This window comes from Tupaia chinensis, unplaced genomic scaffold (assembly GCF_000334495.1).
Source record: "Tupaia chinensis unplaced genomic scaffold, TupChi_1.0 Scaffold000198_1, whole genome shotgun sequence".
Taxonomy (NCBI): domain Eukaryota; kingdom Metazoa; phylum Chordata; class Mammalia; order Scandentia; family Tupaiidae; genus Tupaia; species Tupaia belangeri.
In genome coordinates, this window is record NW_006159673.1 from 808648 (window position 1) to 822183 (window position 13536).

Here is a 13536-nt window from a genome sequence, read left to right on the forward strand (position 1 = left end):
CATCTGGAAAGAACGGAGAAGGGGACTATGGTGTGGCCATCCCCTTTCAGGGGTGATTTCTGATTTCTCACTTCTCCTCCCTCTCTGTCTCTGTCTCTGGTGAGTGCACACACCCTATGGTAAAAATTTTAAAAAGGAAAAGAAACTGCAGAATGATTAAGAGTCCAAAAACTGCCCCCGAGGACCAGCTGAAGGAACTAGAAAAGAGACATTTGGAGATCTTTTAATTGTTAGAAATCGGTAGTAATTTGATTATTCCAAACAGACTGATTTTCATACCTCTCTACAATTTGATAGCAAGCGGTCACAGTGGTGGCCTCTGTACTCAGTTCTCTGTCTCTTCTAACGGGGGCTGTAGTTTAGGCTGTGCCTTTTCTAAAACTGGGCAAATGATTGATTCTGGGAAAAAAAAAAAAAAGATTTAACTACGATATTAAGGATTTCATGAAGCTGCTGCTTCCAATCACCTGATCACTGCAGATGGTCTGACCATGTCAGATAAGACCTCGTTATCTGCCATGCACCAGCGTCCCACGGCACTACTTTCCATATTCAACAAAACCTCTCTTTGCATAGACACGCGTGTGTGGAAACAGCACATTCGTACAGAGTCCAGTGTGCGCCAGAAGGCAACCGTACAGACAGTCAAGTTCTTTCATGCCAGGACAGACACGAAGCTGAACGTCCTGTGAATTTCACAACCTGATTTCAAAATGATCACAACAAAGAGGAAGTGAAAGTCAGCATGGTGGGCTGCTCTCTGGGATGTGTTTGTAAGTACGAGATTCTCTGAAACGGCCGATAAATAAGAGCCTAATGGATGTTGATTCCAGTAGCCGGACAGCGAGGAGAGCCGGCAGGACTTCTAAGGAAAGAAGTAAACTAGTAAACGCCTATGGCGTTGCCTGGCCTTGGCTTCCTGAACTTAAATTTTACAGCCACCCCGTAAATAAATGGATCTTCTAAACTGGGCAGTAGAGAAGATTCCGCGGTTTTAGAACGCAGGGTGCTCTTTCATTTTATGTGTTCTATGTGCATACAGGTTTAGATAAAGAGTTGTTTGCTTGAAAAACAATGCATTGCCAAATTATTAGTTCCATCGCTTTATTAGCTGTGTTAATTCCAGATGCAGATTATGGTCTTAGCTGTAAAGCTCGATTTTATAAAAAGTTCGTCATTATTTTGGGTTATGTCGAAGCACAAGTACACACCAATTGCTGACTTTCTTAGAAGTCAAGCATTTTATATGCTATGACAAACAAAATCGTGCAAGGGCGTAAATTGCTCCAGATTTTTCTGAATTTTATGCAATACTCTATATGGTAAAAAAATGAATATTTTTAAATGCATGAGTTATAGGTGAACAGAAAGAAATGACTGACTGTCTATCAGGATAATAAAAGAATTAAAATATGTGAAAAGGTGATTTAAATACATCTGCTCTCATCACTTTAAGATGTCGTTTCATGCTGGAGGAAGCATGGATGTATTTCTGGAAGAGTACATATTCAACTCAACTCACTGCTAATAAGAATTAGATTATATCAGTGACATATATTGTTCTTCATGAATAATTACGAGGAGAAGACACTGGAGACAAAAATATTATGGAGACCGACGCCTGCTCTGATGCTCTATGCTTAGCTGTGAAAGTACACTCTAGTTTTACCGAGACAGTATTAAACAAGAGAGAGTCGTCCCCATAGCACAGGAGTTAAGGGCATCGCAGAAAGAGCCAAATTCCACATTGCCAATGGGGTTCAAATCCCAGTCCTTGTGGCTTAACAAACACACTGCATGTGCATGTACTAGGATCCTGGTGGGATGGCGAAAGGGAGGGGGTAATAGGATTGGGCCTGATCAGGCCCCATGTGGTCGCTTTCTCTCTATCTAGCAAAATAGTAAAAAAATAAAATAGAAGAAGTAAGCAAATTCATACATGATACTAAAAAAAAATGAGAAAATGTGATGGAACAATAAAAAAAAACCATATTGAATTTTTATGATTTATGAAATAAAATTCTAAGTAATGAATCAGTAAGTCACAAATTGGGATAACCATAATTCAGCACTTACGAACTGGAAAAATTATTTAAAATTAAGGCAGAGTATTTCTAGAAATTCTTGCCAAATATGCATTCCCCAGGAAGCACACGATAATCTTTGTTTTTGTTTGGTTCTATTATTTTAAGGTCCATGGAATGTTTCCACATATCATACCAGCAATAGGAGAAAAATATGATTGTATTGATTTAAAGCTTGGTGAGCTTATCCACAATTTAAATTAGTTCTATGTCATATCAGTTTAAGTCATGTTCTTTACTAGGAACTTTTTGCCAAAATCGAGTTGTAGTTTTTATGAAATATTTGAGATTGATTTTTATTTTTACCAGTAACTGACTATTTGCACTCTATTTAAAGAGTCAAATTTAACTAAAGAAGTCCTCAGTTAGACTTAACAAACAATAAATTTTTGTAGTTTACTTTTTTATAATTAATCTCTCTACATCTCTACAGCATACAGAATGTTTTTTTCCTAGCATAAATACAATGCATGTTAGTCAAGTCATAGATATTACCATATACATTATCACAGGTAACTTTTCTTTTTTGTTTCTGTTAAATTTTATTTTCCCCCATCCCTTCCATCTCTCTCCCTGTTATCCACCCTCTCCCTATACTGTCTATAATACCTGCAATTGCCTTCCCTGCCATTATACCTTCCAATCTTTCAGTTTTGCCATAGAGTACAGACATTCGGCAGATATTAAGTAGGGACATACTCTGCCATCTTCATAGTCTGGCTCAATTATCTTAGTATTAAATATTCATCCACTTTGTATCAAATGTCAGGGTCTTGTTGTTTTTTATGACTGAGTAATATTCCATAGAGTATATGTGCCACATTTTTTTAATCCATTCATCTATTCTTGGACTTTGGGGCTGAGTCCATGTCTTAATAATTGTGAATAATGCCAAAATAAACATGGATATGCAAGTGTTTTTCTGGCTGTGTCCCTAACCTTTTGGTAGATACCCAGGAATGGAATTACTGAGAAGTTCTATTTGTAGGTTTAAACAGAAATTATAAGCTTTACCAATAAGATGTTTTAATCACATTATTACCCTAAAAAACTATACTTTTTAAAGAAAATTACTGTCTTTGAAATTTCTAAAAACTATTTCTTAAATGTCCTCAATTACAATGATGAGGGAACGTCACTCTGTTACTCTATATTTTGATGTTATTAAGCTGTAAGCAGAAATCTATTATTTAATGATAAATATTATTGAATGCAAATTTGCAGGTGTTTTTTTCATCCACTAGTTATTTTGGAAAGTCTTTGTCCTCAAACTGGATTATAGCAGCTCATTTTGTCAGCTGAAATCTGAAAGGCTGCCTTTTCTCTTACAGGCACGAATATACTAATTTCTACTTCATCTGTCTTTCATCTTTGAACATACTTACTTTGAAATACTTTCTTGTTTTCTGTCTCCTTGTTTAATGTCCTTCTTCCTTCGTGTTTAGATATTCCTTGCTATAGTTTTATGTGTTTGAGTTGGAAGTGGTAATAAGCTCAAATAGTCCTCCTGACCTTTTCACCGGAGCTGTGTTAATACTTGAGAGTTCATTTCTTCGTTGCAATGTAGGACAGCACTGTATGGACATGGGGAGCACTGTGACATTCCAGCAAAGTCACGGTGCATGGGGAGAGGGACTGGACCCTGGTCATCAGCATTGGAGAAGCACGGGCACGTGGGCAGATGTGCAGCCCCAGCAAGCTAGAGAGACAGGTGGCAGGGCTGGTGCTGGGCCGAGGTTCCGGAGCAGAACTGCAGCCACCAGGACAGTCCAACAAGTCCCATTTCGTAAAGGAATTGAAATCATGAGGACTTCATAAAAATCAATTGTTTTGTGACCTACTTATTTGATGCATAATATATTCTGTGTTTTAATAAGCTATAGGGAACATGCACTCACTGGGGAAAGAAAGAGAGAGAGGAAACACCCTGCTGGGGAGATGGCCTGGCCATAATCCATCCTCCTCTCCAGATTTTGGACATGCTCACACAAGTGCCCTGTGTGTTCTTCAAGTCCTTCGGTCCAGGATCCAAACTACAGCCAAGCAAGATCCGGCGACCTTAACCACCACACAGCGGGCAAACCCAATCCATAATACATTTTACACCACAATTCAGCCACTGAACATTTTCTGTGATTTAATTACTGATGCTTTTATGACACTTATTCTATTTGTATTCCATAATTTAGTAAATCTGTGAATATTTGACTTAGAATACTAAACAACATAGGAACAACTACTTACACATGATTATCACATAATATTTGAACATAACATTTCAGGAAATTTACATCTAGTAGAAGTAGATAAATTAAAAATATTGAGACAAGCAGATGGTGCAATGGTTATGTTGCTGGAATCCAAGTAGTTGACTGTGGTTCAAGTCCTGGACCCAGCAGCTTAAAACTCACACCAGGTATATGTGTGTGCATGCCCAAAAGCCCGAGAGGAGAAATAAGGAGAAGGGACTGGAGCATGCCCATCCTCTTTGGAGGGTCATTTCTTTCTCTGTCTCCCCAGTGAGCACACGCACCCTATAGCCAAAATCTCTCAATTAAAAAATATATATGAATAACATGATATAGAATATATATTCATTATAGATCCATATATATCTGTGTGTGCATAGTGTATGTGTGTGTATATATATTACATATATGCATATGAGGGTTTTTTTGCTCCTTTTTCAGTGTTACCCAATTAATAAACAGCTGACTCCAGAGAACCTCGCTCTGAATAAATCACGTATTTAGCTGAGTGCAAGGCTGTTATTGCTCTTTTCAGAGTCTTTGCTGGAATTAGAAAAACTGTTTTTTCTATTACCTGGATAAAGCCCCACTCGGGATCCCATAGGCTAGAAGAAGCCTGGTGGATCTGCACTCGCGCTCCTTCAGCGCAGCCATCTCTGTAAACAGGACAACCTGCACAGTTGTACACAAGGGGAGGCTCTGACCCAGCTGTCCTCTGGCCCCTCTGCACGTTAGCACTCAAGCGAGCCTGAGCTCTGCCAGCGAAATAACCCCCTACTGGTGACCCCAGCCCTCAGTATGATGCACTGACCCAAATGTGCCTGAGTCTCTGTAACAAACCCAACTCTATATATATATATATATATATATATACACAGGAACAGCAAGATGAAGAGAGGGAGGATTTGCAAAGAATATGTTGAACATTGCAAAATGATAAGGTTAACAGGGAACACTTGTGAGATCTGATTTGAAACTGAAAAAGAGGAAGGGACACATTCAGATCTAATGTGTGTTTCCTGTGCATAAAGAGAGCTGAGGAAATAGTTCCTGAATGACAGGCATCGGAAGCTGAAGGAAGATCAGATAAACCAGAACTGAACGTTTTTGCATGCATGCATTTTCCTAATCTTAAACTCCATTTTAGAGAAAAGGACATTAGAATCTGAGAATTTACTTAATATGCCTAAGGTCACACAGCTAATAAGAGCCTGAACTCAAGTGCACACCTGTCTGAGTTCTGAGCCTGGAACTCTGAATACACTCTGTGTTCCCCCAGAATCTGTGGGAAGCCCCTAAACTCAAGCACATATGAAAATTACTGTAGCTGGCTGTGCTTCTGATTTCACTAGAGGGTATGTGCTGAGACCACTTTCCTTTCACCAAATAATATATCACCTATATGGGGACCAGCAGTTAGCGTAATGGCTATGTCACTGGACTCCCATGTAGTCGACCGCGGTTCGCATCCCGGACCCGGTGGCTTAAAACACGCCTGGCACGTGTGCATGCATGCCCAAAATCCTGAGAGGAGAACGTGGCGTGGCGTGGCCATCCCCCCTGGGGGGTGATTTCTCGCTTTCTATCTCTCTGTCTCTCTCTGAATGTCTGGTGAGTGCACACGCCCTATAGCAAAAACCTCTCAAAAAAAATAATAATATGATCACCCATAACTAGACATATCCGTGATTTACAGAAATTGTAAGAAAAGGGCCATGAAAATATGTACACATAGTTCCCATCGATTAAGTGAGGAGACAAAGGAATTTAAAAACGAATATTGTTACAAGTAGAAGACAGGAGAAAAGTCACCCAAAGTGAAGACGGGATGACAGAAAGCCCCCACCTAGAAGATGAGCGGAATGCCATTGGTTTTCTGCATCGCAGAGACGAGGACTCTCGAAATTGAACTACATTATTGTAGTTCAAGGTCTAACTATACCTAGCCAGTGAATCTGACAGTTTCTTCAGCCTCAATTATTTCAGTGCTAGTCGCCTGTAGTCAGATTTATCTTCCTAGAAAAAGACCTGTTTTTATCACAGCGCTATTTAAAGGTCTCAGTGATGACTACCACCAACAGAAGTGTGTCTCATAGCTTTTGTCTTGTATTCAAGGTCATCGAGAATTTAAGTGCACACGAACAGAGCCCTACAATAGACTATTCATCTTGCATATACTATTTTGAATTTCTTTTTGCGATCAAAAGAGCCCTACTTAATTAGTTAACCTATTCCCTTTCCATTTAGTTCCTTCCTGTAGATGTGTTTAATTTCTTTGTTCCTTGGTTCTCCTGACTAACAGTAGAGACTCGTGTAGAAAGTAAAACTCCTCAGACCACACTTCCCATAAGCTCTTATCTCCAACCCTGCAATGTACTTGAAACTGTGTCCATTATTTCCTCTCTCCCTCTGGTTACAAGGGGACAGCAAGTTCTTCCTGTTCTTCCCTTTCTGTGACATCCCAGTCCCCACATACTGAATTCTACTTTGTTCTTTAACCTCAGGAACCTGAAATTCTATTGGCTTTCTCTCACTCTCCTGTGTCTTCAGTCTATGTCTGTGACTACCACTTGCCAACTTCAGCATGTGTCACTCACACTGCAGACTTTAGGCCAGAAGAGTCACATGGCAGAGCACTGTCCTGCAGCTAGTCTCTTTCTATCAACAGCTTTACTGAAAGACAACAGAGAAAAAGAAAGGAAGAAAAGAGAGGGAAAAAACATGAAAGGAAGGCAGGGAAGGAGAACGGGAACAGAAGGGAAGAGAAAGAGAGAGAAAAAGAAGAAGGCAGAGAGAGAGAAAGAAAAAGAAGAAAAGAGAGAGAGAAATCATGAGCCATTGTACAAGTGGTCCTTCATTTGTCCTGGGCTCCATTTCTCTCCCCATCCCCTTGTTTCTGCCCTCCCAGTTCCACTGGAACCACTGTCCCCAAGACCATTACTGACCACTTTGTCCTTTTTCTCTGACTCTTTTTCCTGCTCTTGGCATGCAGCTGGCCACTCCCGCCTTCTGAAAGACTCTTTTCCCAATCTCAGGTGCCATATTGGTCCCTACTCTCTGTGGCTCCTCTTTCACAGACTTTCCTCTACAAGTTTGTGTTCAGTCATCTGCCTCAGCTTTTCTCAGTTCACACTCTTTTCCTTTTACCATTTTATCAATTTTAATCTATGTATTTGATTTTCCTTTGTTTTTATTAAAACTGCCACCTTTCCTTTCTTAGAGATTTTTGCTATAGGATGCATGCACTCACCAGAGAGACAGAGAGAGACAGAGAGACATAAAGTCAGAAGTCACCCCCCCCCCAGGAGGAATGGACATGCCACAGCTTCTTCTCCTTCACTCTTCTTTTGGGATCTTGGGCACACATGCACACGTTCTTGGGGTAAGTTTTAAGCCTCCAGGTCCAGGACTCGAACCACAATCAACTATGTGGGAGTCCAGTGACATAACCATTATGCCATCTGCTGGTCCAGAAAACTGCCGCCTTTATCTTGAAGTTAAACCTTGTACGTGAATGTGTTCCCTTTCTTTCTCATACCTTCCATATCCAAAGCATCAACAAGTTCTGAGAGTTGTCCTCCATTTTCTTTTCCAAGATGTTTAAAACCTAGGCCTTCCCTTCACCTCCACAGCAGCTTTCTACTCACCCCTCTCGAGGGCTCCTGCAGTCCTTGCTAACTGATCTCATTGTCTCCACCCTTGACATCCCACAACCCATTCCGCTCCAGAAAGCAGTTTCCAATGTGAGCATGTCCATTCCAAAACCTTTCCTACAACTTCATCTCCCCCGACTTCCTCGCTGCGATGAGCATTTTTGAACAGGATAATGTCCAATCTTAACTCTCTAGCCTGAACTCTCCCTCTCTCCCTGTTTTACTCTAGATTCACCTGGGAACTAAGTTCCCTTCAGTTTCTCAACTGGGACAAAACCAGCTGCCTCCCTGTCTTGGCCCAAACGCCCCTCTTTACACCAGCTCAGTCCTGCATCCTGCTGGCTCCCGCGCAGTATCACTGGGAGCCCTCACGCAACGCCGAGTCACGGTCGGGCCTTCTCTGCACTCGGGGCCCTGTACTTCCTGGATCTAAGTCCCTACTACATATTTCAGACTTGCCAGTGAGGACAGGAAGGAGAGAAGCAGGACACACGTAGACCGCCGGCAGCCCAAATTTGGCACCCAACAAGTGAGCAACGGATTTTTTTTTCTTTTTCTTTTTCTCATTGTTGAGTAATGGTTTTATTTATTTATTTATTTATTTAGCAATGAATTTTTTTTAAAGGAACCAGTAAAGACTAATTTAAACCTCTCTCTTTATCTTTAGTAATCTTTTATGTGTAAATATTCATTTATGTTTAGCATGTTATTTCAGCTTTCATTATGAGGCATGGGTTTGATGTAACATATTTTAAGTTGTTTTCTCGAAGTCCTGAATGAAATAGCCTCTATGACACGTGCTGTTATATAAAAGTACCTGGGCAGACCGAAGGCTTTCTCAATTGCAAAGTCAAGCGACAATGCCCAGGGATGAACCCGACACACAACACTTCTTAGAATTCACCTTAAAAAAGGTTTGCTCTTTATTTTTCTAAAAACAACAACAACAACAAAAACTTTCTTTTATTACTTGCCAGAGAGCACATGCACTCACTAGAGAAACAGAAAAAGAAAGGGTGAAAGCACCCCCCCTCCCATGGGGCGTGGTCACGCCACAATCCCCTCTCCTCCCTCTCTCCACCCTGTCAGGATCTGGGGCACTCACAAGCACCTAATGTGTTATTCAAGCCCCCAGGCCTAGGATTCGAACCATGGGCAGCCCTGTGGGATCCAGCTCCCTTAGTCACTAAGTTGCAGGGCCAGCACTATTTTATATTATTTACTTGACTTCTTATAAAGAGGCAAATTCTTGCTTACTGTGTTGACAGGGCTACCTAAAAAGAAGAATTATCTTAAAACTAAATTTATGGTCAGTGGACTTTAAGTGAAAAGATCCTTTCCAGAAGTCTGTATTTTTAAACTGCATGGGTTGAGGGAACCAGCAGTTAGCGTAATGGCTATGTCGCTGGACTCCCATGTAGTCGACCGCGGTTCGCTTCCCGGACCCGGTGGCTTAAAACTCACTCCGGGCGCATGTGCGTGTGTGCCCAAGATCCCGAGAGGAGAATGGAGGAGAAGGGATTGCGGCGTGACCATCCCCCCTGGGGGGGTGATTTCTCGCTTTCTGTCTCTATGTCTCTCTCTGTCTGTCTGGCAAGCGCACGTGCCCTATAGCGAAAATCACTCAAAAAAAAAAAAATCAAAAAAACTGCATGGGTTGATTAATAAGTCACCCCCATGAATTCCAAAGTCACTTGCATCAATTTCAAGAACCTATCTTTATCACTTCGTGATTTACAAATTTGTACATTCTTTAAACATTGACTCCAACATGTGATTATTTTAAATAAATTATACAAGTATATACTGTATTTCTTTAGGAAAATGAGCAGGCGGAATTGTTGGATTTGCAAGATGTGCAGAGATGAATCTCAAAGGGGCCTTTCAAAGTAAGTAGCACTTACAGCCTGCAGCCATCTTAAAGCATATTCATTGTGTGATAAATAGGTGAATATCCACTCAACTGTTACCTTAATACGTTTTGTCCAAAAGGTAAAATTTGCATTTACACCTGAGTAATCCCACCAGAAGTAGTCATGTGTCACGCAAAGATGCCGTTTTCATTATCCGTGGTGTGCACTTGAGAATTCAGCCAGTTAAATGTTTTGAGAGGCTGCTATGAGTATTCTTCATCTTATGTCAGGTTTTATATTTTTATGTAAAAGGAGATGCTCTGATTCAAAATCATTTCCCGGTCTAAGCCTTTCACGTACAAAGGAAGAAACCTTCACCCCTAGATGGAGGAGGAGGGAGACTGGCACCCCTAGATGGAGGAGGAGGGAGACTGCAGGGCTAGCTGGATGCTCACCCAGCTCTCAAGTCCCTTCTGTGTTTTGCTGGAACTAAACATGTGGCCATCTGAAGGGGATGGTGACTGAATTAGATAGAGAAGGTGCCTAAGAAAGGGAACGAGCCATTCAGCTCGAAGAACTCGCAGGTCAAGCCTTCCCACGGGGCTACTATGAGTGCCTCCTGGCCCATTCCAGACCTCATTCCGGCCGCATGGCCTGTGGTCAGAGCTCCTGGCCTGTGCGCCCCTCCACTAACCAACATGTCCAGAGATGCTTGTAGGCTGCTTGGGGCAGGAGAGGCAGGTGGCAGGGCAGGCTGGAGGAGATAGTAAAGCCCGAAGGCCTGCTGGGGTTTTGTTGTTTGTTTGTTTTGTTGTTTTTCAGAGAGAGATTTTTGTTATCAGGCACTCATACTCTCAGGAGACACAAAGAAACAGAAGCATGGCCATACCACAAACCCTTCTCCTCCATTCTCCTCTCAGGATTTAGAGCACACACACACACACACACACACACACACACACACATGCCCAGCGTAGTTTCAAGCCACCCATCTAGAATTTGAATCGTGGTAAATCACATGGGAGTCCAGCACCTTAACCACCATGCCACCTGCTGGCCACAAGGTCTGCATTTTAAGTGCCCAGTTGAGGATGCCAACCAGCAGGGGTGCAGCCAAGAAGGCTAATTCAGGAACAGCGTCCCCCTGTTCTCCTGCTGCTGCTGCAGAGGATCACTCCCCGGGCTCGTGTTTTTGCAGTCTGCCCGGTAGACCCGGCCTGAGGAAATGGGAGGAACGAGGAGAGAAAATTCACATCCGTGGCAGGCTGCCAGAGAGCTGTCAACTGATGGGTGCTTTGCATTCACAGCCTAATTTAATGTTTATGATAACTTTGAGATATCACCATTTTATAGATGATAAAACCAGGGTTTGGAGATTTTAAAAACTGTTAACTGGAGCATTGGGATTAGAACCCAGAACTGTTAGACTCTAAGCATTCTTCCTACCTCCTTCCATGACATCGTGATGTCTCCAAATGCTCCCATACACAAAACTGGAGAAATTTTGTCAGGGAGCCTGGGTAGCTGAAGGGATGAAGATGTTTAGAATCACTCTGACCCTAGCACCTGGATAGCCGCAGGCCAGCAGATGTAGATGCTAAGGTACAAATTACAATAGAAACTTGAGTTCAACCAAAAACAAGTTTATTTTACAACTTCATCCCTAACTTTAATGACCCAATTGTAAATCTTCATTACTATCTTCATAAACCTTATGAACCTTACAGGCAAGGAGTTCTCATCCCAATAATTACCAACACTGAATTTTGAGCTAACCCAATAAATACAACTTGCATTGCAGATTTTATTCTTGTTGTATATTGGGAAGTCAGGAAGTCATAGCACAGTTTTGCATAGAAAAATATGTCATGACTTTCCTGACAACCTAATGTAACAGCAAGGCGTAGAACACATACACATAGACATACGATAACCTGGGCACGCACTTTCCATTTGGCTGGACCGAAAAGGTTATTTTAGATTACTCTTCCTAAAGTCATAATAAGAGAAAAGAACAGTAAGCTGAATACCATTTCATGGAAAGGTTTTTTGAGAGCAATCTCGACAGAGTACACTGGTGAGCCTCAGTCCTAATGTAAACAGCCTGTCTAATTCTGGCAGGATCCACGTGAACTGGTCCCGTGGCACCGGCCATTGGACTGTCTGTCCCAGGTGTCACCGGTGGGTCCTGCTTGCTTGTTGCCATCTGGGATTGTAACCAGCTGCTGAAAGCAGGAAAATTAAGCATATGCCATAAACATAACTGAATAGCAATGAACACATCAACTTTTTTTTTTTTTTAATTTGTGCCATAGGGTATGTGTCCTCACCAGAGAAGAGACAGAGAGAGGGAAAGTGAGAAATCACTCCCCAAGGAGGGTGGTCTTACCATAATCCCTTCTCCCCCATTTTCCTCTTGGGCCTTTGGGCATGCACACACATGCACTTGGCATGATTAGCAGGCCACCAGGTTCTGGACTTGAACCTCAGAGTCAGCCATGTGGGACCCAGCGCCTTAACCACTATGCCACCTGCTACCCCCCCATCCACTATTTTAGAAGTGGGAAAAGAAAACCCCTGTGCATGAGAACACACCGTCACCTGCCAACTCACCTGGTAAAGGCTCACCCAACGGGCCAGGAGTGCAGCCGCAAAACCAGCACCTTTCGCGGGTGTCCGTGTGGTGAGTGGCTGTCCACACTGCTCAGGGCAAGTGGCACATGAGACAGCGCACCCTCTAAACACTAAACCCTCAAAATGAAAAGAAATTAGAGCAAATAAAGACTGAAAAAATACCAGGGAGAGGTGACAGCATTCTGTGAGTGCATGCAGATAGGCCCTGTGGGTGAACTCCCGGTTCGGAGAGCTAAAGGGAAGCTCGGTACCAAGGGCAGCACCCAGGCACAGCTCTTAAAAGCAATTTGTACCAAGCAGTTTGTACCAAGAACCTTAAAATATGCATCTTCTGGGCCCAGCAGTGGGGTGTTCATTAAGGCACTGGATTCTCCACGTGGCAGACAGTGATTCAAGTCCTGGACCTAGCAGCTTGCTTCCTCACTCCCCTCCCCCCTTTCTGATAAGCACATGCGCCCTTTAGCAAAATTTCACCTGATCCTGTTTGATTCTACTTCTGCAGTCTCCTAAAGAATCACTTTGCCCATGTGGGCATGGCAAGCCCCAAGCACAGGTGTACCAGATTTGGTCGTTAGTGGTGAAAAGTTAGAGTGAACAAAATGCTTTTTTTATATATATATTTATCTTTATGCAGGTATTTTTTTCTAGAGCTCAACATTTTTCCCTCAAAATTAAAAGAACAGTTTGATTCTACTTCTGCAGTCTCCTAAAGAATCACTTTGCCCATGTGGGCATGGCAAGCCCCAAGCACAGGTGTACCAGATTTGGTCGTTAGTGGTGAAAAGTTAGAGTGAACAAAATGCTTTTTTTATATATATATTTATCTTTATGCAGGTATTTTTTTCTAGAGCTCAACATTTTTCCCTCAAAATTAAAAGAACATAAAAATCCCATAGTTTAGAACGAGCTTACCTGGCCCTTTCTCCTCTTATCTCCCCCAGTTCAGAATCTTTGCACCGTGTAATGGGCAGCACCGTCCTGGCTCTGCGGCTAGGTTCAAGGCATTCAAGCCGTAGCACCATCTTTGTGGAGTAGCCTTCCGAAAACCAGCTTTGTCTGCCCA

At 42.3% G+C, this 13536-nt stretch overlaps 1 protein-coding gene across 1 annotated transcript in view; it reads left to right on the plus strand.

Annotated features, from left to right (window-relative positions):
- Positions 1–618: 618 nt before the first annotated feature.
- The window catches only part of RGS13 (regulator of G protein signaling 13), a 33534-nt gene continuing 20616 nt past the window's right edge, over positions 619–13536 (plus strand). The window contains exons 1-3 of the mRNA XM_006147030.2: positions 619–773; positions 8216–8515; positions 9807–9875. Of these exons, the coding sequence (XP_006147092.1) occupies positions 9811–9875 (65 nt within the window). The 5' untranslated portion in view covers positions 619–773; positions 8216–8515; positions 9807–9810. The remainder of the gene's footprint in view (positions 774–8215; positions 8516–9806; positions 9876–13536) is intronic.